The sequence below is a fragment of the Carcharhinus amblyrhynchos genome, chromosome 9, assembly GCF_965287045.1.
Source record: "Carcharhinus amblyrhynchos chromosome 9, sCarAmb.v2.hapA, whole genome shotgun sequence".
Taxonomy (NCBI): Eukaryota; Metazoa; Chordata; class Chondrichthyes; order Carcharhiniformes; family Carcharhinidae; genus Carcharhinus; species Carcharhinus amblyrhynchos.
Genome location: NC_137332.1, coordinates 13,588,110 through 13,612,899, shown reverse-complemented (window position 1 = coordinate 13,612,899; position 24,790 = coordinate 13,588,110). Strand labels below are relative to the sequence as shown.

General features: G+C 44.5%; 1 protein-coding gene across 2 annotated transcripts in view; it reads left to right on the top strand.

Moving 5' to 3' along the window:
* The window catches only part of LOC145347596 (kynurenine--oxoglutarate transaminase 3-like), a 57,892-nt gene extending 33,539 nt beyond the window's left edge, over positions 1-24,353 (top strand). For both annotated transcript variants that reach the window (XM_080195187.1, XM_080195186.1), the window contains 4 exons: positions 5,434-5,620; positions 6,771-6,844; positions 23,290-23,376; positions 23,528-24,353. In XM_080195187.1, coding sequence (XP_080051313.1) covers positions 5,434-5,620; positions 6,771-6,844; positions 23,290-23,376; positions 23,528-23,578 — 399 coding nt within the window. In that variant the 3' untranslated portion in view covers positions 23,579-24,353. The remainder of the gene's footprint in view (positions 1-5,433; positions 5,621-6,770; positions 6,845-23,289; positions 23,377-23,527) is intronic.
* The last annotated feature ends 437 nt before the right edge of the window (positions 24,354-24,790 follow it).

The window sequence follows — 24,790 nt, the reverse complement described above, 5'->3', positions numbered from 1 at the left end:
CAATCTAACACACTTCTTACAAGTAAAATCCCCTGAAACACTACTGGAGTCCCTCACCACATACATCCCACAGGAGATGCAGCACACTGCCTGAACTGCCATCCCTGAAACAATTACCAGCAGAAAAAATAAAAAATATTAAAAAGAAAACTTACCCACACTTATAATTTAGGTTAGAGGAGGTGGGAGGGTGGGATTCTCTACCAGTGTAGAGGATCGGGTATCCTCTCTACACTAATTTATAGGGTCAAAAGTCTTTTGGAAACCTAAATAAATCACATCCACTGGTTCTCCTTTATCTAACTTCCTTGTTACCTCCTCAAAGAACTTGTCAGACATGACTTCCCCTTGACAAAACAGGGCTGACTCAGTCCTACTTTATCATGCACTTCCAAGTACTCCACGATCTCAACTTTGACAATAGACTCTAAAATTTTGCCAGTGACTGAAATCAGAGTAACCAGCCTATAGTTTCCCATCTGCTTCCTCTCTCCCTTCTTAAACAGCGTGTTACATTAGCTACTTTCCAGTCCTCTGGTACCTTTCCTGCCTCCAGTGATTGCTGTAAGATCACCACCAATGCCTCCATAATTTCCTCAGCTATCTCTCTTAGAGCTCTGGGGTCATCTGGACCATTCAGTGCAGTAACTTATACACCTTCAGACCTTTCAGTTTCCCCAGAGCCTTCTCCTCAGTGATGGTCACTACACTCACCTGTGCCCCCAACTCTCTTGGACCTCTGGCATCCCACTGGTGTCTTCCACCATGAAGACTGATGCAAAGTAACTATTCAGCTCCTCTGCCATTGCTTTGTTTCTTATTTTTACTTCTCCAGCCTCATTTTCCAGTGGTCCAATGTCCATTTTTCCTTCTTTCCTACCTTAATATATTGAAAAAGAAAACTCTTCCTATCTTCTTTTATATTACTGGCTAGCTTACACTCATATTTCATCTTCTCTCTCCCTTATTGCTTTTTTAGTTGTCTTCTGCTCGCTTTTAAAGGCTTCCCACTAATCCTTGCCACATTGTATGTTTTTTTTAGCTTTTATGTTGTCCTTGACTTCTCTCATCAGCCATGGATGCCTCGTCCTCCCATTAGCGTGCTTCCTCCTCCTTGGGATGTATTTTTGTTGTGCCTCCCGAATAACCCCCAAAAACTTCTACCATTGCTGTTTCACAGTCATGCCTTCTAGCCTCCCTTTCCCATTAACTCTGGCCAGCTCCTCCCTCATGTGTTTGTAGTTACCTTTATTTAATTGTAATACTGTTTACATCTGATTCCAGCTTCTCCCTCTCAAACTGCAGGTTAAATTCTATCATATTGTGGTCACTGCTCCCCAAGGGCTCCTTCACCTTAAGTCCTCTGCTGTCCTTACCTAGTCTGCCCTACATGTGACTCCAGAGTCACAGCAATGTGGTTGACCCTCTGAGGGCAACAAGGGATGGGCAATAAATGCTGGCCAGCCAGTGACGCTCATGTCCCACAAATGAATATAAAAAAAATTCATTTCCTGTTTGAAAGTTACTATTAAATCTGAATGTTTAGCTTTTATTAGCTACTGAAACGATGTCAGTATATGATGCTGTACAGATGGTAGTTTGAATATCAACCAACCCAAAAGAAAACACTCCCACAAATCATAGAATCCCTACAGTGCAAAAGGAGGCCATTCGGCCCATTGGGTCTGCATCGCCACAATCCCACCCAGGCCCCCTCTCATTATCCCACTTATTTATCCTACTAATCCCCTCGATACTCGGATTAATTTAGCAAGGCCAATCCGCCTTTCAGACCGTGGGAGGAAACTGCAGTACCCAGAGAAAACCCACACAGACACAGGGAGAATGTGCAAGCTCCACACAGACAATGACCCAAGCCAGAAATCGAACCCAGATCCCTGGCACTGTGACGCAGCAGTGCAAACTACTGTGCTACATTCTGTCTACGTTAAACCGTTCAGCTGTCTCATTTCTCTCCACGCGCTTTCTTTTCCAAGGTGGGTCAGCTTCTTTGTTGGTTTGTGGACCTTGACCATCTCAGCTCACTGAGTGGCTGCACAGTATCTCCCTATACCATAGTCCAGCTGAGAATCTGAGCTCCAATTAGGAAGCTTTCTTCTTCTTTCCCACTGCTGTACTATCATTGGGTTGCATAGTTCTTTGTTCTATCTGATTTTTTAAAGTTGTTTCTGAGTTGAGTTTCTACCAACGCAGCAAGGTTGTCTTTAAAGTTTAATGTTTTAAAGTTGATTTATTAGCATCACAAGTTGGCTTACATTAATGCTGAAATAAAGCTACTGTGAAAATCCCTTAGTCACCACACTCCGGTGCCTATTCGGGTAAACTGAGGGAGAATTTAGCATGGCCAATGCACCTAACCAGCACATCTTTCAGACTGTGGAAGAAAACTGGAACACCCGGAGAAAACTCATGCAGACATGGGGAGAACATGCAAACTCCACACAGGCAGTGACCCAAGCCGGGAATCAAATCCGGTCTCTGGCACTGTGAGGTAGCAGTACTAACCACTCTGTCATCATGCTGCAGTTTAGCGCAAAGTTATGAATTAGGAGCTGGAGTAGGCCACTCAAGCCTGCTTTGCCACCATTCAACAAAATCATTTTTATTTTATTTCCCTTTATTGCCATACAGTGCAAAGCATAGAGGCACAGTATTAAAAACCAGAACAGCAACAAAAACATCAGACAGTACATACATAGAAATCACACTATATCATCATGACTGCTCTGACCTTTTGAACTGATTCCAGATGCAACCAATCCCTCCCTGTGTTTGGGATAAGTTCCTTATTTTGATCACATTCTACTGCCCTTGGTGGTTAGCACTGCTACCTCATTGTGCCAGGGATCCAGGTTCGATTCCTGGTTTGAGTCACTGTCTACCTGGAGTCTGCATGTTCTCCTCATGTCTGTGTGGGTTTTCTCTGTGTGCTTTTGTTTCCTCCCACAGTCTGAAAGACACGCTGGTTAGATGTGTTGGCCATGCTAAATTCTCCCTCAGTGTATCCAAACAGGCGCCAGTGTGCGGTGACTAGGGGAATTTCACAGTAACTACATTGCAGTGTTAATGTAATCCTACTTGTGACGCTAATAAATAAACTTAAACTGAATAAAACTTAAACATGGACATCACCCAAGGCCAGAATTGGTTCCCTGGTTCCCTGGAGCTGTGAGGCATCAGTGCTAACTCTGTGCCACTGTGCTCCCCATAGAGGTGAAAAAACATTTGTGTGGGCCTCTTAATTATCCATATTTCTCATAAAAATCTCCAAAGGTTTTGTTCTGTTTGTACATTTGCAGAAATTATGCCAACCTTGTAACTAACAACTTCGGAATTTTACTATTCAAACTGATCTTTGCCCTTGTCAAGAGTGTAATGGGTTCAGTCAGATATTTATTTGCATGCACATTTTTTAAAAAAATGGTGTCCTGCTCTGTTCCTGACCAGTGCCTCTCCCTCCAGCTGTTGAACAAAGAAATGAAACAAAGCTTTGGGCTACTCGACATTCTCTTGCAAAACTAATCAAAAAATTCCCTGCCAAAGTCCGTATTTCGTCCCCCTGAAGTAGTATGCAGGGTCAGAGGGCTTTATGCGTACCATCGATCTATGAAGATGGCAGGATATATTGAAAGAGTGGTTAGCAAAATGTCATGCTGACCTTTTTATGAAGCTCAGGTTAGGCTGCAGATGGAGTAGTATGTCCAATCCTGATCACCACATTTTAGGAAGCATGTGAGGGTCTCAAAGGGTGCAGAGATTTATCAGAATGGTTTCAGGGATGAGAGGACTTAGTTACAAGGTTAGGTTGGAGCAGCTGGGCTTGTTGTCCTTGGAGCAATGGAGATAGAGTCATAGAGGTTTACAGCATGGAAACAGGCCTTTCGGCCCATCTTTGTTTTATGGTGGATTGTAAAAGCAGGTTGCTTGGCCACGGGAGTATGTCCGGATGAGGAGGATTGGGTGGCAGTGGAGAAAGGGTTATATGGTGCAGGCATCCTGCATTCCCATGAGGCAGTTGTCAGAGAACCTTGGTGCAGGCCATGGTTGAACCTGGGATCTTTCTATCCTTTACTCTGCAATGATATTAATGGTGGAACCCAGTGTGAACAGACCTGTGCTTTATAGCAACAAAATATACTAATAATATTTACCCAATATATGCTGTATTTGGATAAGCTTAATATTTTCAATACAAATATAAGCTGTTAAAAATGCAGTAGGGAATTCAGAAGTAACTTTTCAGAATGGTTGGAATGTGGAACTCACTACATGAGCTAACTAGTGTAGATGTGTTTCAGGGGAAACTGGATAAGTGAGAGAGGAGTAAATAAATTTATTTATTGATCAAAAGTAGGCTTACATTAACACTGCAATGAGGTTACTGTGAAAATCCCCAATTTGCCACAGTCCGGCGCCTGTTGGGGTATATGGAGGGAGAATTTAACATGGCCAATGCACCTAACCAGCACATCTTTCATACTGTGAGAGGAAACCGGAGCACCCGGAGGAAACCCACATAGACACAGAGGAGAATGTGCAGACTCTGCACAGCCAGTGACCCAAATGTGAATTGAACCCAGGCCCCTCGCACTGTGAGGCAACAGTGCTAATCACTGTGTCACCGTGCTGCCAACAAAAACAGAAAATGCTGGAAAATCTCAGCAGGTCTGACAGCATCTGTGGGGAGAGAATAGAGCTTGTGTTTGGCGTCTAGATGACCCTTCATCAGTTCTGACATAGGGTCATCTAGATTTGAAACCTTGGCTCTATTCTGTCCCCACAGATGCTGTCAGACCTGCTGGGATTTTCCAGCATTTTCAGTTTTTGTTTCAGATTCCAGAATCCATAGTATTTTGCTCTTAAATAGAAGATTGTATTGATGGGGCGAGATGATGATTGGTGGGAGGAGAGACCTGTGGCCCTAAATGTCCATATGTACATGTGAGTCAAGGAGGCCATTTCTGTGCCGTGAATTCTGTGTAATGTTTGCATGGAATCTGCTTCACAGCTCCAGGGTCCTGGGTTCGATTCCCGGCTCAGGTCACTGTCTGTTTGGAATTTGCACGTTCTCCTCATGTCTGCGTGGGTTTCCTCCGGGTGCTCTGGTTTCCTCCCACAGTCCAAAGATGTGCGGGGTTAGGTTGATTGGCCATGCTAAGAAATTGCCCCTTAGTGTCCAGGGATGTGTAAATTAGAGAGATTAGTGGGTATAATATGTAGGGATATAGGGGTAGGGCCTGAGTGGGATTGTGTTCAGTGCGGACGTAATGGGCTGAAGGGCCTCTTTCTGCACTGTAGGGTTTTATGATTCTATGAATTTTTATGAGCTAATAAATATCTGTCAACTTGGGTCTGATTGGAAAGCTATAAAAGCACGCTGACCAAACTTGTCTGTCACCTTCTATTGCACAGGAAGCTGTTGCCCAAGGTATTCGGAAGGAGCATGGCATCTTGAAGGAGCAGGAATGCTACTTCCACTCTCTACCTCGGGAACTGGAAGCCAAGCGGAATCGCATGGCAGAATTTCTTCACGCTGCCGGGATGATGCCGGTCATCCCTGAAGGTGGATACTTCATGGTTGCCAATGTTTCAGTTCTAAGTAAGTTTTTAAGTTTAAGTTTATTTATTAGTGTCACAAGTAGACTTACATTAACACTAAGAAGTCTCACAACAGCAGGTTAAAGTCCAACAGGTCCAGCAGTGCTAACTACTGTGCCAAGTAAGTGCTTTTCCTTTTCCTCCCCTCCCCCACTTAAAGCACTGATTGTTCACTAACTCAACACCATTGTTGAACTTTGCTTGGGTCCTTGGATCCTGTGCTGGTGCCCACTGGGACACGTAACCGTTTCCTTCTCTTTCTTGAATGATGTATTAAAGTAACAGAAGAGTTTTGTTATGAATGGAAAATTGGATTCGTCCCATCATATACTCAAGTCTGACTTTAGACTCAACAAATTAAAGACACGGTGCAGAATAAATGGGCCCACAGTTCTGATTTGAAAGTGATCCAAGGGTAGATGCAGATGACAGTTGTCAGTGGGAGGTTGCCTGCTGCTTTACTTCGCTATTGGCCTAATCAGAAATAGTCATGGGATTGCTAAAGAAATACCCACACCATTTACTGGGCCTGTTGCCAAACACTGAGATATAAAAACAAAAACCGCCAGACTAAGAGTGTTCCAGTCAAGAACTAAATATGGTAGACTGACCCATTAAACCAAGGTTCTTGTCACACCTGCTGTGGGGTAGGTTTGGCAGCTGAGGCAGTGATTGAATGATCTTTTGATCTTTAAGCAAGGGCAGTGGTCCTGGTTCCTGCCCCCTTATGCTTGTGATTCTTGTTACGCTGGAGAAAAGGCATGTGATTTTTGGGTGGATCAGGACAGTATTCTACCCCATGGTGATTCCCCCAGTGGGGTTGAATAGTCTATTGACATTTGCTGCCAAGGTTCACCATTTCGGCAATGAGCAAACAGGGTGAGCCTTCAAAGAGTGTAGATTAAGTGCCCATCTTGAACAGCAGTGAACAGTAAAGACAAGGAGGAAGGAAGACTTTCTCGGTGCATACTCAATTTTGTTTTTCATTTGAAAGAGTGTTGGAGCTCCAGGGTTCTTTGGTCAATGCTCATTGTCCAGTATGATGTTGAGTCACCAAAATCTAAAAAATGTCATACCTGATCCCTAAGTTGCTAACCGTGTCAATGAAATTATCAATTTCTTCTAATTCTTTTGCACAATATCCCCTCCAGATGTGGATCTCCCAAAGACGGAAGGGAATGAGCCTTATGACAATCTCTTTGTGAAGTGGATGATTAAAAACAAGGTACAGTCAATTTGATTTCAATGATATAAAATAAATGTTCACATGCTGATTATCACAGAAATGTTGTGGCACAGAAAGAGGCTATTTTTTATGTCAATGTGGACTGTGGTTCTGAATCAGGAGGTTGTGAGTTCCAAACCCTCTCCAGAGACTTCAGCATGCCTTACTAAGGGAACTAACTGTTGGAGGTGCTGTCCTTTTGGATAACAAATTAAATTGAGGCCAAGTCTTCTCATAAAGGGAGACCACAGCACAGCATTTCTCATAACCTGGGCAATGCTTAATCTTTAATTGACACCACTAAAAAGCATTGATCTCATTGTTTTGTCATTGTTGTTCATGAGATCTCTTGAAACTTGGCTGCCCTGCTTGCCTTTACTACCCACAGCGACTGCATTTCAACTTAATTCATGGACTGTGAAGCACTTTGGAATATCCTCAGGACATGAAGATGCTCTCTAAATGCAAATTCTTCTCATTGACCTCAGCTTTGGGAATTCAAGCCATGGGAATGAGATTAATTTTTTGGCTTTGATCGTTGCTTCCCTTCCGCCTCCTGGTGAATCATATAAACAAGAGGTGGCCATTCATTCTGATCTGCGCTGCATTTACTTGTCTTTGTCCTTTATCCCTTACTGGAGATAGGGAAAATGTTTGAAGTTGTCCGTCCTGCACCAGTTCTTTAGACTTGTGCTCAGCTGCACAATCTCCCTGTTCCCAGCCTCACTAGCACATGGCATGGGGAGTAATCCAGAGATTGCTACCCTAGAGGTCCTGTTTTTTAGCTTTCTATCTAACTCCCTGAATTGCTCTTGCAGGACTTCCCTGCTCTTTCTGCCTACGTCATTAGTACCAATGTGGACAATGACTTCTGTCTGATTACCCTCCCTTTTTAGGATGCTTTCAACCCACTCAGAGACACCCAGGACCCTGGCACCAGGGAGGCAGACTAGCACCCTGGAGTCTCGTTCACTCCCACAGAACCGCCTGAGTGTGCCTCTAACTATTGAGTCCCCCACCACTATTGCTCTCCTATTCTCCCCCTTTCCCTTCTGAGCCACAGAGCCTGACTCCATGCCAGAGACCTGGTCACTGTGGCTTACCCCTGGAAGATCATTCCCCACCCCCCGACAGTATCCAAAACAGTATACTTATTTTGGAGAGGAACAACAACAGGGGATTCCTGCACTGACTGCTTTCTCCCCTCCCCTCCCTTCCTGACTGTCATCCAGCTAGCTTCATTTTTAGGTGTTACCACTTCCCGATAACTACTATCTATCACCCTCTCTGCCTACCGAATGATCCAAAGTTCATCCAGTTCCAGCTCCAATTCCCTAAGGCAGTCTGTGAGGAGCCGGAGCTGGATGTACCTCCCACAGGTGAAGTCAGCAGGGTCACTAATGGTGTCCCTCACCTCCCACATCCTGCAAGAGGAGCATTAAACTGCCCTAACTGCCATCCTCTTCCCCCCCCCCCCCCGTCAAAACTCCCAACAAGATAAGAAGGGTTAAAAAAAGAAAAGAAAAGCTTACCTGTTCTCACACTGAGTCTTTTTTTAGGTTAGAGGAGGAGGGAGGTTGGGAGACATTTGAATTTTTTTAATGTAATTCAACTACGTTTAGCATTTCATTATTGGGAATTTGCCAGTCTGATAGAATCTCCCACCCCACTAGGAGTACTTCATTCCTGCAGGGTTTAGAGCAGTATCCCTGTTCAGGGAACTGGCGGAAGACCCTGCTGGAATGAAGGGGGGTGCAATTGGGGCCCCCTGGGCATTAGCACCCTGATAGAGCCAGCCTGTGCCCTTTGGCACTGCCCAAGGGGCAAAGTGCCCATGCCCAGGGGGCACCTTGGCACTGCCCACCAGGTGTTGGGCAATGCCAAGGGGGCAGGGCCTACTGTGGGTAGGGCCCAGGGGGTGATTGGTGGGGTTGGAGGGTCCCATTGCCAGTCTGCATGGGAATCATCCAGATTGGAGGGAGGCCAGCGATCGAGGTGGACCGGGGTGGGGGGGGGGGGGGGGGGAGGAGGTGTCTGCCAGGGCGGAGCCTGCCTCGGGGAGAGGGTGGTGGTGTGGGTGGTGTCTGACACTGGGGCGGGTGTCTGCTGGGGTGACAGAGGTGGGGGGATCACTACTGCTGGAAGTGGAGGGCTGGACATTGGGCGCTCTGGGACAGGGAGGAGGTCGGGGCTGGCCCGGGAATTGTTGTGGGGTCTGCAATTGGGCCGGGGGGGTGAGGGGGGCACCGGAGGGGCAGCACTATAGGAGTCCCAAACTGGCCAGCAAAGGGGGAGACTGCCAGATCGGGGCCACTGCGCATGTGCAGAGTTCCAGAACTGTCAAATTTTGGCATGAATAGGCCCTGCCCCTTGGGTTTTTAATGATATTCACAACTATGACCTCTGCATTGCATAGAATGGGCAGAAGTTGAACTGAGAAAACAGTCGTGATCTAGAACAGTTTTCCCACCAATTCAGCATCTTTGGGAGAATCACACCCCCCCCCATGCTTCCTAAAATTCCCTGGACTTGGAGAAGATCCCATGAGATTGGAAAATAGCAAATGTAACTCCTTTGTTCAAATAGGGAGGAAGACAGAAAACAGGAAACTAACAGGCTAGCTTATCATCTTCAGAGGGAAAATATTAGAAGCTCTTATTTAATATGTTCTAATGAGGTACCTAGATAAATTCAAAGTATTCGGGCAGAGTCAGCATGGTTTTTTTCAGAGGGGAAATGCTGCTTTAGCAATTTATTGGAATTTTTTGAAGAAGTAACCTGTGCTGTGGGGAATGTGGAACCAGTTGATGTACATAGAACATAGAACACTACAGCACAAACAGGCCCTTCGGCCCACAAGTTGTGCCGATCACATCTATACCTACCAAGCCATAGAACTATCTGTAACTGTACTGTACTTAGATTTTCAGAAGGCATTTGATAAGGTGTCACATCAAAGGTAATTGCAGAAAATAAAGATTCGTGGTGTAAAAGAGCAACATATCGTCATGGATAGGAGATTGGTTAGCTAACAGGAAAGTTTTAAGTTAATTAGTGTCACAAGTAGGCTTACATTAATGCTACAATGAGGTTACTGTGAAAATGCCCCCATCGCCACACTCTGACATCTGTTCAGGTACACTGAGGGTGAATTTAGCATGGCCAATGCATGAACCAGCACGTCTTTCTGACTATGGGAGGAAACCGGAGCACCCAGAGGAAACCCACGGGGACACTAGGAGAATGTGTAAACTCCGCACAGACGGTGACCCAAGCCAGGAATCGAATCCAGCTCCTTGGTGCTGTGAATGTGCCACCATACTGCCCCATTAACTTTCAGGCCTGGGTCCTGACTGCTGTTTCTAAAGATCTGCAGAGCCTCCACAAAATATGAGGTGAAAATAAAAGTTGTTGGAAGTACTCAGAAGATCAAGAAGCCCTTGTGGCGAGGAAGGCAGATATTTTGAGTCAATAATCTTTCATCAGAACATTTGGACCAATGTTGAGCTTTCTTTTGAAATAGCTATCCACTTCCCTTTTGAATTCCTCAGTCAAACTGGATAGGGATATAATATATTACTATAATAATATAATGATTATTATATATCATAATATAATGGGACTGGACAGGTCAGATGCGGGAAGAATATTTCTGTAGTTGGGGAAGTCCAACACTAGAGTCACGGTCTAAGAGTAAGGGGTTAGCAATTTAGGACTGAGATAAGCAAGAACCTGTTTGCTCAGAAAATTGTAAACCTGCGAGATTCTCCAGCACAGAAAGCTATTGGGGTCAGTTAATTTGATATGTTGAAGAGGGAGCTGGACATGGCCCTTGTGGCTAAAGGGATCAAGGGGTATGGAGAGATAGCAGGAGTGGGATACTAAAAGCGCATGATCAGCCATGATCATATTGAATGGTGGTGCAGGCTCAAAGGGCAGAATGGCCTACTCCTGGTACTATTTTCTAAGTTTCTATGTTTCAAACCTGCCTTCACTACTATGTCAGGAAGCTCATTCCAGATTCCTGGGTGAAAGGATTATTCCTCTCATTATTTCTACACCTTTTCCCTATTATTTTGAATCTGTGCCCTTCAGCTCTTGACGTATTCTTGAAAGAGGCTAGTTTCTCACTATTTACCCTGTCCATACATATCGGGATCTAGAATACCTCTATCAAGTCTCCTCTCAGCCTTGTTTTCTCCAAGGAAATCAGTCCCAACCTCTTCAATTTATCCTCATCGTTGCAGTTGGTTATCTCTAGTATCATTCTTGTGAATCTCCTCTGTACTCATTCCAATGCCCTCACATCCTATCTCAAGTCTGATATCTAGAACTGAACGCGGTATTCCAGATGAGGCCTAACTTGTGCCATATACAAGTTCAACATGACCTCCTTACTCTTGTACTCAATGCCCTTATTAATGAAACCTAGGATACAATATTCTCTATTGACTGCTCTTTCAACATGCCCTGCCACTTTTGATGACTTGCGTATATCTATACCAAGGTTTCTTTGTTCCTGCACCTCCTTTGGACTATCCTCATCATAGTTGACAATGCTTTCAATCTTCATGTCATCTGCAAAGTTTAAAATTTTGAAATCCTGCCCTGCGCATCATCATCTAGCTTGTTAATATAAATCAGGAAGCGCAAGGGTTCCAACACTGACCCCTGGGGAACTCCACTACAAACTTTCCTCCAATCAATAAAATTTACCACTACTCTGTTTCCTGTCACTCAGCCAGTTTCTTAACCAAGTGCCTACTTTCTCTTTTATTCCATGAACTACAATTTTGCTCACAAGTCTGTTATGCGACACTATGCCAAATGCATTTTAAAATTCCACCTACACCACAGCAACAGTGTTGCCCTTATCAACCCTCTTTGTTTCCTCTTCAAAACATTCCAGCAAGTTTGTTAAACATGATCTTCCCTTAATAAATCCATGCTGGCTTTCCTTAATCCAGCACTTGTCATAAGTGACCACTGATTTTTGTTCCGAACTATAGTTTCCAAAAGTTTCCCAACAACTGAAGTCTCGTCTGTAGTTGCTACTTTATCCTGTGCACCCGTTTTTTTTGAAGAAGGATATAATATTTGTAATTGTCCAGCACCACCTCTGTGTAAGGAAGACTGGAAAATTATCACCAGTGCCTCTTCAATTTCTTGGGATTCCCTTTTGTGTTAGCTGCCATTCATTTTTCATACTCTCTCCTTACTTTTCTTATTACATTTTCACTTTGCTCTGCTCCTTCTATAATCAGCCTGATCCTCCATTGTATTTTCTACCTGATATCTGTCATAAATGTGCTTCTTCCATTTATCTTCACCTCCATTTCTCTTGTCATCCAAGGTGCCCTAGATTTATTTGTCCTATCTTTCCCCTTCAAGGGATTGTACCTTAACATTGCCTACAATACTATCTCCCTGAAAGTAGTCCCTGGTTCAGCCATTATCGCTTCTGTCATAGAGAGCATATGCAGCAGAGACTCCTTCCTAAGTTGAAATATAACATAGAAGATAAGAGCAGTAGGAAGCCATTCAGCCCTTTGAGCCTATTCCATCATTCATCACGATCGTGGCTGATCATCCAACCCAATAGCCTAATCCTTCTTTCTCCCCATAACATTTGATTCCATTCACCCCAAGTGTTATATCCAGCTGCCCCTTGAATACATTCAATGTTTTAGCATCAACTATTTCCTTTGGTAATGAATTTCACAGGCTCACCACTCTTTGGGTGAAGAAATGTCTCCTCACCTCCGTCCTCAATGGCCTACCCTGAATCCACAGACTGTGACCTCTGCTCTAGACTCTCCCACCATCGGAAACATCTTCCCTACATCAATGCTGTCTAGTCTTGTTAGAATGTTTTAAGTCTCTATAAGATCCCATCATTCATTTGAATTCTAGCGAAAACAATCCTAACCTGGCCAATCTCTCCACATACTATCCTGCTATCCCCGGAATTAGCCTGGTAAACCTTCGCTGCACTCCCTCAATAGCAGGAACACCCTTCCTCAGAAAAGGAGGCCAAAATTGCACACAATATTCTCAGTGTGGTCTCACCAAGGCCCTGTATAATTGTAACAACACATCTCTGCTCCTGTACTCAAAACCTGTTGTTATGAAGGCCAACATGCCATTTGCCTTCTTTGTCGCCTGCTGCATCTGCATGCTTACCTTCAGTGATTGCTGCATCAGAACATTCAGGTCAGAATCCGTCATCAAGGAGGAAATAGTGAGGCATCTTGAGGGGAACTGCTTGATAGAGCAGACGCAGCACGGTTTCGTTAAAGGGAAGTCGTGTCTGACAAATTTACTGGAGCTCTATGAGGATGTGTCTAGGGCGGTGGATAGAGGAGAGCCGGTGGATGTGGTCTTTCTTGATTTTCAGAAGGCGTTTGACAAGGTACCTCACAAGAGGTTATTGCAGAAGGTCAGGGGGCATGGAGTTGGGGGTAGGGTGTTAGCGTGGATAGAGGACTGGTTGTCAGATAGGAGGCAGAGAGTGGGGGTCAATGGGTGCTATTCGGATTGGCGGATGGTGACTAGTGGAGTGCCCCAGGGGTCGGTGCTGGGGCCTCAGCTATTTACCATTTATATAGATGATCTGGAGGAGGGAACCGAGTGTAGGGTGTCGAAATTTGCTGATGACACCAAAATTGGTGGAAAGGCAAATTGTGCGGAGGGTGGTGAGAGTCTGCAGAAGGATCTAGATAGGCTGGGCGAATGGGCCAGGAAATGGCAAATGGAATTTAATGTTGGCAAGTGTGAGGTGGTCCACTTTGGTAGGAATAATGGTAGGAAGGATTATTACTTACGTGGAGAAAAACTGCAGCAGGCGACGGTGCAGAGGGACCTTGGGGTCCTTGTGCATGAGTCGCAAAAACCCAGCTTGCAGGTGCAGCAGGTGGTCAGGAAGGCGAATGGGATGCTGGCCTTCATCGCGAGGGGGATTGAATATAAAAGTAGGGAGGTCTTGCTGCGGCTGTATAGGGCATTGGTGAGGCCGCAGCTGGAGTACTGTGTGCAGTTTTGGGCGCCGTACTTACGCAAGGATATTTTGGCCTTGGAGGGAGTGCAGAGGAGGTTTACTAGGCTGATGCTGGAGTTGAGGGGGTTGAGCTATGAGGAGAGGCTGAATAAATTAGGCTTGTACTCGTTAGAGTTTAGAAGAATGAGGGGAGATCTCATTGAGACGTATAAGATGATGAATGGGATGGATAGGATAGAGGTGGAGAGACTCTTCCCGCTCAGAAAGGATAGTAGGACTAGGGGGCACAGCCGCAAGATAAAGGGGGGGGGCGGTTTAGAACGGAGTTGAGGAGGAACTTCTTCACTCAAAGGGTGGTGAATCTCTGGAATTCTCTGCCCGTTGAAGTGGTGGAGGCTACCTCGCTAAATATTTTTAAGACGCGGGTTGATGGGTTTTTGATAAGAGAGGGAATTAAGTGTTATGGGGAGAGGGCGGGAATGTGGAACTGAGCCACGACAGATCAGCCATGATCTTATTGAATGGCGGGGCAGGCTCGAAGGGCTAGTTGGCCTACTCCTGCTCCTATTTCTTATGTTCTTATGCTCTGCATTTCCCTCTCCCAATTTACAGAGATTCAGATAGTAGCAAAGGCAGAAGCTGTATAGATCATAAGCTGCTCGCAAGATTTTCCAGCTATTCCCACTAGTGGATTAACTGGTCCCACTGACAGCAGTCCCTTGCTGCAAGTTCCCTGGCAGTGGAGGTTGTGAACAATGGGAAAACTCACTGACAGTGGTGGGAATGGAGGATCCAGCCACCAGCCAATAGTGGTCTGTTTCCGCCACCGCAAAACACGCCATGTGGTGAGTGGGAACAGATGGAAAATCGCGACCTTCATTTCTAATATTCTAAGGAACAACCGTAGAATAGAAACCCTGCAGTGCAGAAGGAGGCCATTCAGCCCATCGAGTCTGCACCGACAACAATCCCACCCAGGCCCTATCCCCATAATCCCACATATTTACCTCACTAATCCCTACACATCCTGGGACAATAAGGGACAAGTTAGCATGGCCAATGCACCTTACCTGCACATCTTTGGACTGTGGGAGGAAACGGGAGCACCCAGAGGAGATCCACTCAGACATGGGGAGAACATGCAAACTCCACACCAACAGTGACCCAAACTGGAATCGAGCCCAGGTCCCTGGCACTGTGAGGCAGCAGTGCTAACCACTGTGCCATGGTGCCGTTTTAACCTGCTGTCAAGACAGTAATTGGTTGAGCAGCTAGTTAAGGTCACCTTTGAGTTGTTTCCACTCAAGTTCTGCTGCCTTCCCATGGGTCCAAGATTGAACTTGCTGTTATCAGCAGGTGGGAAAGATTCTTGTTAGAACCAACGAGGATTCTCCTTTGAATATCAAATGGTGCCATTGCTATTTCAACCAGCAGCTTGTTCAGTGAAGTCATTGCAGCTTCTCACTTGGCTGAAAGAGCAGGAAGATGGCTTTGATTAGAGGAGACCCGAGCAAATAGTTTTCATTTTTTACTTACATTTCCTGGCCTTCTTTTTGCTGAAGCATTGGCACATTTGTAGATGATTATTTTACATTGCGTAGATGTTTAAGGAAATAGTTGTCCTTGGTGTCTCCTTGAAAACTGAGTCAATCAATGATTTTGCATTCGTGCTTGAGGCCCCATTCTGGTATTAAAACTAGTATTCTTCTTTGATCTGCTCGGTGGTAATATTCCTATGCATACAAATTCAAATCACAGGACTTTATTATTTCCTACACTTCAGATGTACTTGAATTGCCTTGAAACATTCTGGGACATCCTGCGAATATGTGAGGCACTATAGAAATGCAAGTCTTTTCTCGGTTTATTTTAGTATCCATTATCAAGATTATTTTAGTATCCATTCTGAAGATGTGGGCAATGTTGTCAAGGCTATAATTATTGAATCATAGAATCCTACAACGCAGAAGGAACCAATTCATCCTATTTCATCTACACCAACTACAATCCCACACAGGCCCTAGCCCTGTAATCCCTGTAATATTTTACCCTACCAATCCCCTGACACTAAAGGGTAATTTAGCGTGGCCAATCAGCCGAACCTGCACGTCTTTGGACTATGGGAGGAAACCAGAGCACCTGGAGAAAACCCACACAGACACAGCAAGAACTTGCAAACTCCACACAGACAGTGACCTGAAGCCACAATTGAACCCGGGTCTCTGGCATTGTGAGGCAGCAGTGCTAACCACTGTGCCACTGTGCCATCCAACATGAAGACATTAGCATGAAGACATTAACAATGTGGGATGGAAATTGGGTGCAGGACAGATTAGGTAGGGAAGGCTGGAGCTTCTCCCTGAAGGATATTAGTGAACCAATATGGCAATCCAGCTGCTTTGATTCTTAATGTTGTAAGAAGTTAAAGGTGCTATATAAATGCAAATATATGCTAACTTACCTGGTAACAATTCACAAAATAACCAAATTTAGCAGAATTTAAATTCCCAATTTGCCATGGTGGCATCTAAACTTCCAGGATAAGAATTTGCCTTTTGGGTCGGGACCCCAACATGAAGGTCAAATTGGGATCCCTTCACCCATGGCAGGTTCCCGGTGAGGGGAAGGTAAGCCACACATAACTCTGTAGACCTTTTGGCAGGACCGGAGGGTCCCGCCAATGGCTGATGGTGAGCTGCCTCCACTGTTGGAAAGCACGTCGCAGGATGGCCAGAAAATCCTGCCATGGTCTTGGTGGCTATGGCCACAAGCTGAGGCTAAGCCACAGGGCTGGGGGGTGGGGGGGAAGAGGCACAAAACCTGCCTGGAAACCTCCCCAGATCTGCTCACACCTTCTGTCACAAGGAGGCCACCTCCAGGCAAATGGTCTACTTCCTGACACCTCGGCGCTGGGGGTGGGAGTTGGGTGTTGCGCTGACTGGAAAACTCTAATTGGCTTCTCACAAAGGCTGTAATAGGCCATAAACAATCCTCAGTTGGCCAACCTGTGCTTGTGAATGGGTAACCCTTCAGCCACTGGTCCCATCTTTTGGATTAGATGATGCCAACAAATTAACACACCAAACGGCTAGCATCAATTTTCGAGCCTGCCTGCTCAACTATCTGCTTCTGTACTCAAGAGATGGATGAAAATACTGTCCCCAATCTCCTTCCTCATTCTTCTTCTTGAGCACCCTGCCGAAAGACAGGTTCAACCCACATCACCACTATCTCCACCACACAGAGGCAAAGAGATAGGGCAAAGAGGCAGATCCAGAATCCATCAAATGGAATGGGGAATTGATGATAGAATCCTGCAGTGCAGAAGGAGGCCATTCGGTCCAACAAGTCCACAACGACAACAATCCCACCCCAGGCCCTATTCCTACAACCCCCTGCATTTACCCCGCTAATCCCTTTAACCTACACACCTCGGGACACTAAGAGACAACTTAGCATGACCAATCAACCTAACCCAACCTGACATCAGGGTGTTAGCATCATTATGATTCACACAGGCCTTTCAGCGAACTGGCATTATCGGATAGCATGCCAGTCAAGGAGTCTGCTTTGCCCTGGATGGTGTTGAGCTTTTTCAGTGTTGTTGGAGCTGCACCCATCCAGGCAAGTGGAACACATTCTTAACTTGTGCCTTAGTATATGGTGGAGCAGCTTTGGCAAGTCAGGAAATGAGATATTCACAGCTCTTGTTCCCGCAGTATTTATATGACTAGTCCATTCAGTTTCTGGTCAATGCTGACTCCTAGAATGTTGATAAAGGGGGATTCAGCACTAGTCATCAAGTGTAGATGGTTAGATTCCTTCTTTTGGTCGTTGCCTGGCACTTGTACAGAACAAGTGTGACTTGCCACTGATCAGCTCAACCCTGATTGTTGTCCAGGTCTTGCTGCATATAGACACTGCTTCAGTTTCTGAGGAATCACAAATGGTGTCAAACATTTGCTGGTGTAATCGTCAGTAAACACCCCTACTTATGACCTTAGAATCATAGAATCCTACAGGGCGGAAAGAGGCCCTTCGGCCCATCGAGTCTGCACCGACCACAATCACACCCAGGCCCTGCCCCCATATCCCTACATATTTACCCTTATGATGGTAGGAAGATCATTGATGATGCAGCTGAAGATGGTTGGACCTAGGAAACTATCCTGATGAATGAACTCCTGCAGTGATGTCCTGGGACTGAGATGATTGACCTCTAACAACCACAACACCTTCCACTGTGCTAGGTGTGACTCCAACCAGTTTTTTCCCCTGATTCTCATTGACTCCAGCTTTGCTGGGGCACCTTGATGCCACACTGGGTCAAATGTTACCTTGATGCCAATGGCAGCACCTCACCTCCAGAGTCTAGGCCTTTTGTCAATGATTGTAACAAGGCTGTAATGAGGGGAGAAGTGTAATGGAAGAACCTAAATGAGCGTTAGTGAACAGGTTCCTACTGACTGAGGAAGGACAATCCTAATGACTGCTGCCTGATAGCACTGTTGATGATTCCCTCCATCACTTTGCTGATGATTGAGTAGGCTGATGGGACACAATTTGATCATCTGGATTTGGCCTGTTTCTTGTGGACAGGACATGCCTGAGCAATCTTCTACATTGCCAAGTAGATGCCAGCCAGTGCTGAGGATGTACAGGAACAGCTTAACTAGGGACTGAGAGACTTGAGGCTGAGGGACTTTTAACCTTCTCTCTAACGAAAACAGCTTTGAGGTGACTTAATAAAGGCATATAAGATGATCAGACGATTAGATAGGATGGACAATGAGAGCCTTTTTCCTCGGATGGAGATGGCTAGCATGAGGGTGCATAGGTTTAAATTGAGGGGTGATAGATATAGGACAGATGTCAGAGGTGGGTTCTTTACTCAGGGGGTAGTAAGATGTGAAATGCCCTGCCCGCAACAGTAGTGAACTCACCAACATTAAGGACATTTAAATGGTCATTGGATAAACATATGGATGATATTGGAATAGTGTAGGTTAGATGAGCTTTAGACTGGTTTCACAGGTCAGCGCAACATCGAGGGCCGAAGGGCCTGTACTGCACTGTAATGTTCTATGTTCTACGTTCTAGGGGAATAACATCAATAATGGTCCAGACTTTGGAAAACCAGTTTGATAGTAAATGTAGTTATGTAACGATGTCTTCAGGTATAAACACTTCTGCCTTGAATGATTTCTCTGACCCTTCAGCAGAACCCAGTGAATAATCCATAGCTGTTATTGAGGCTTTGTATTTTTTTTGTACTGAGAGCTCAATGTTAGTAGGACTAGGGGGCACAGCCTCAAGATAAAAGGGGGGCGGTTTAGAACGGAGTTGAGGAGGAACTTCTTCACTCAAAGGGTGGTGAATCTCTGGAATTCTCTGCCCGTTGAAGTGGTGGAGGCTGCCTCGCTAAATATTTTTAAGACGTGGGTTGATGGGTTTTTGATAAGAGAGGGGATTAAGGGTTATGGGGAGAGGGCGGGAAAGTGGAACTGAGCAGCGACAGATCAGCCATGATCTTATTGAATGGCGGGGCAGGCTCGAAGGGCTAGATGGCCTACTCCTGCTCCTATTTCTTATGTTCTTGTGTTCTTATGTTAGCCAAGCAGTTAAAACTGAGGCAGGATGCTCAGTGTCTAGTTCAAATACTCAGCAAAAAGAATCTATTTACACAAAGTTTCTACAAAACAGAGCAAAAATGAACTTTTGTCTAAAAATGCAGGCTTATTTCTCCAGAAAAATATAGTGCTGTGGACAACTAGACCATACAAATGACATGTGTAAAATCGATCCTAAGTGCAGTACTGTCTCCATGATTGACATGGAGAATGAATCAGTCATCTGCATTCTGGCTGGGTCTTGTGCTGTGACTGTATGGAGCCGACACATATAGAATTGTGGAATGGTTACAGTACAAAGGGTGCCATTCAGTCAGTCATCTGTGTCAGCTCCCTGTGAGAGCAATTCAATTAGTTCCACTAACGCCTTTTCACTATAGCCTCACACATTTTTGATTTAATTAAAATCTCCTTTATCTCTGTTTTGTTTTTTCTCCTTCTTCCTCCCCCATATCTGTTTCATCTTTCCCTGTTTTTATTTCCTTTCCCTTTCCTTCTTGATTCACTCTTCTCATAAACTAAATACAAAGCATGGCTGATGAGGTGTCATTCCAGCTCTTACCACTTGCCATATTAGAAAGCCCACCAACGCCTCTCCTTTCTCCACTTAGAGGACTAAGAAAATTTGGCATGTCAGCTACGACTGTCACCAACTTTTACAGATGTACCATGGAAAGCATGTATTCCGATTGTATCACAGCTTGGTATGGCTCCTGCTCTGCCCAAGACCACAAGAAACTACAAAAGGTCATGAATGTAGCCCAATCCATCACGCAAACCAGGCTCCCAAACATTGAATCTGTCTACATTTCCCGCTGCTTCAGCAAAGCAGCCAGCATAATTAAGGACCCACGCGCACCCCGGACACTCTCTCTTCCGCTTTCTTCCGTCGGGAAAGAGATACAAAAGTCTGAGATCACATAGCAACTAATTCAAGAACACCTTCTTCCATGCTGCTGTCAGACTTTTGAATGGACATAACTCGCATTCAGTTGATCTTTCTCTATATCCTAGCTATGACACTACATTCTGCACTCTCTTCTTTACTCCTCTATGAACGGTATGTTTTGTCTATGTAGCGTGCAAGAAACAATACTTTTCATTGAATACTAATAGATGTGACAATAATAAATCAAATCGAAAAGATTTATAGGTTGATAATCAACCTGTTTGGCCGCAAAATGAATGTGATTACTTTCGTCGTCATTTCTGGTGTGGTACTCGAAATCAGAGCTTCTAGCTTAAAGATATGGACTATCAGCTCTGTTACACGAGCTCCTTGTCTTTTGTTTTGGGTGAAGAGAAATCGTGTTCTTATTTTGTGTTGTACAGGAAGTTATACCTTCAGTGTATTTGTCTTTGGAAAAAGAAACTAGGTGGATTGGGTCATCACTGAATCCCCCACTATTGATGGTTGCCAATGACTAGAAACTGAACTGGACTAGCCATAGAAATACTGTGGCGACAAAACATGTCAGAAGCTCAGGATCCTATGGCGAGTAACTCTCCTCCTGACTCCCCAAAGTCTGCATCTACAAAATACAAGTTAGGAGTGTAATGGAATATTCTCCATTTGCCTGGATGAGTGTAGCTGTAGAAGCTTGACACTATCCAGGCAAAGCCGTCTGCTAGTTTGGCACCTATCTACAAGCAATCACTCCCTCCACTGCCATCTGTAAGATAAACTGCAGGAACTTGCCCAGGCTCCTTAGGAAGCACCTTCCAAACCCACGACTGCTACTATTTAGGGACAAGGGTATCAGAAACATGGGGAGATTACCACCTGCAAGTTCCCCTCCAAGCAACTCACAATCCTGACTTGGAAATATATCACGTTTCTTTGCTGTCACTGGGTCAGGATCCTGGAATTCCCTGCTTAATAGCATTGCGAGTGTACCAACGCCACTTGGATTTCGGTGGTTTAAAAGGCAGTTAACCACCTTCTTGAGGGCAATTAGGAATGGGCAATAAATGCTGGCCTAGCCAGCAACACCCACATCCAGTAAATGAATTTAAGAAAAGAGAGAATTGATATCTGTGGCTGGCCTGGCCAGAAACATCCATAGCCCATGAATGAATCTTTAAAAAGAGAGAATTGATATCCATGGCTTTGCAGACAGAAGGATCTCACTTTTTTACAAAGCTGGGTCCAACACATGGCACATTACCGAGCATTGGAGTTCAGTTTTACAGATGCTGCCAGATCTGCTGAGATGTTCCAGCACATTTTCTTTAGGTTTCAGATTCCAGCATCTGCAGTAATTTGCTTTTATTGGAGGTCAGTGTCTATCAATAAACAGCATTGTAAAATAAAGCCTCTAACTTAACAACCATCCAAGAAAAGAATCCACTTAAAAGCATCTTTTTTGCAAAGTTCTTTTCTTGCTGCAAACTAAAGCAGTTCATTCCTTCTCTGCGAATGCTTTGGACGGAAATGCTGCAGAGTTGGCTGGAATACAGAGTTGCAGAAAAGACAAGGAACTGGAGATGCAAAACTGGGAGGAACAAAACATGAAAGCACCATCATTGACATGAGGGTGTAATTACAGTATGGCAAGTTTTCATAGGCACTCATAAATGTGGATATACGAGGGAGATGGGAACAGGAAGTTATAAGGGAAAGAATGGGAAAGGTGAATGGGATGGAGTTCATCACTGGATGCTGAAATCTGAAACCAAAAGAGAAAACGCTGGAAAATCTCAGAAGGTCTGGCAGCATCTGTAAGGAGAAAGAAGAGTTGCATTTTTGACAAAGGGTCATCTGGACTCGAAACGTCAGCTCTTCCCTCCCCTTATCGATGCTACCAGGCCTGCTGAGATTTTCCAGCATTTTCTCTTTTGAAGTTCATGTAGGATGTAAACGCTGGTGTAGATTAAATGGCAGTGACATTTTCTATGCTGCAAACTCTATTTAATGTGGATATAAAAATTTATATTGGAAGAAAGATGGATAGAAAACACACACAGATTGGAGAATTAAAATATACAATACCTTTGTTTTCCATACCACCATAATAGGTTGCTTTTGGAATGGTTAAACTGTTTACTTGTTATGGTCATGTGCAATGCAGATACATGGGACTGGATCTTACCAAAATGGCTCAGGCAGGAAAACCTACATGCAGCTCGCAGGCGGCACAACCAGATTTTCTCGCCATATCAAACAACACTTTGTGCAATTTCAAAGGGGAAGCAGCAATCACACAGTCAGCTGGAGGGGCGGACCCTAAAGAATTCCGCAAGGGCAGAAATCCTGAGATCGGGGCACCCTTTTTAAAGGGTGGCCTGCTCTCCAATTTAAATAAAAGTTCCTCCCCCCCCCGCCACCACCTGCCACCCCCATTCCCCCCACACCACACACAAAGGGGAACTGCCCCAGTGGGTCTCCCCAGTCTATGGTGCTGCCAGGTTGGCACACCCCCAGTAGTGATTCGCACTGGCATGACATCACGCCGACTGGATCGGAGGATATGGAGAGGGTAAATGTTGTGACGTCAAACCCTATAATTATATTATAATATACGCTAATCTATGTAAATCATGTTTGCACCCTTCCTGGGTGTGAACCTGATCACGTCATCAGAAGTGGGGGAAGGGGAGGGGTGGGGGGGAGGTGCAGAAGATTTTGTTCTGCGATCTTGCCAGTGCAAATCCCATTTTAGGCCTCTTGGGAGATTTAGTGGCCATTATAGGATTTGTACCGACAGTCAATGTTAGATTGCCGCCATGGAATTGCACCTGGAGCAAAACTTTGATTTGTGTTCTATCTCTGTACATTGCACAAGAGTTTATAATTTAAAACATTCATTTTCTTTCAGCGACTGGCAGCCATCCCTATGACTTCATTTGTCAGTGACCAGGCCAAGAGCCAATTTGAGAAGTACATTCGCTTCTGCTTTGTCAAGGTAAGCCTACTGGTTTACACATGGAGGTTAGGGGCATGGTCTATTTACCAACCGCGCTGCTGATAAATCACAGAGCACACACTAAAAGCATGTATGTGCACGTCTCTAGTTAGTAAATTAAGTAAGTTGTCTTTCTGTTTCCTCCTTACAGCAAGATAGCACACTGGATTCAGCAGAAACAATTCTGAGGAACTGGAAGTGAAAGCCATTAACCACTCAAGGAGCAGAATTCTACCTATCAACCTGTGTTGGCCTTATGACAGAAATCTTCAACTTATTTTCTTTCCTCAAAGCACTGAGGTGAAGGGGTTAAAAATTGCAGGAACCACCAGCCATTTTAAATATCATTTATGCTTGGAGGTTTCACCTGGTAGTGATTGAGATTGTTGTGATTTCTCAGTATAATAACACAGATTAGTGTTGCAATCCATATGGTACATGTCTGGTAATCATCATGATTTGCTCTGTGAACACAGAGCATTGAAATAAAAATGGGTTTACCCAGATCCTGCCCAGGGTGAGGTACTTTGCAAGCTCCATCAAGTTATGCTTTTGCTACTCTAAATCTGATGTTCCAGTGACAGCACCACTCACTGCAGCAAAGGACTTAGAAAAGTGTTTGTTTTTAACCGACATTAGAATGTGTTTCTCTCAAGCGCAGCAGCAAGGTTGAAGATAAAATTGTCCGGTCCACATGTGTTACAATTGTTTTGAGGGAGATGCTGCATTTTCTGGTTACCAGGGAAAATCATTTGGCAATAAATTATAAGTTAATTTTTAGAGCTGAACTGAAGCAAACCCTAGCCTCCTAGGTTTTAATAACTAATCTATTAGAATTCTATGTACGTGCACTCTGCAGGGAATATAAAAGTTCGTTTTGGTGATTAACTTTGTTTCGTGGTCATTGTACTGTTGTCTGAGTGCATTTCTGGATGTATAAATATATCTAATTAAACTGTATTTCTGCTTTTGTTCAATTATGTGATAATTATTTTTAGATAGAAGTACTACATTGCTGTCCTGGTCAGCCCCCCATCATCTACCCGCTATGGATTCCACTAATTCATTCAAAATTCAGTTGCCATATCTTATTTCAGTGGCAATCTTTACAGAAGAAATTTGAACTTCCAGTGAATAGCTGAAAGATTAACACAACAAGATTTCACATTAAGGCTTTCGCTGTAACAGACTAAAAGCACTATTGACTAATCATTATTTTTGTAGGCAACTTATGTTTTAAAGTACAGAACACAACTTTCCCCTTTTAGTTTCAACATAACCAAAAAAACCCACTTCACAGGTATATGTTACCCTATCCCTTAAGTACTTATTCAATTTTCCCGGACCCAGTCCAAAGTGATTCTTAGCTCTGAGCATTTACTTCCATTACTTTCTTTTCCTGACCATTTCCCGA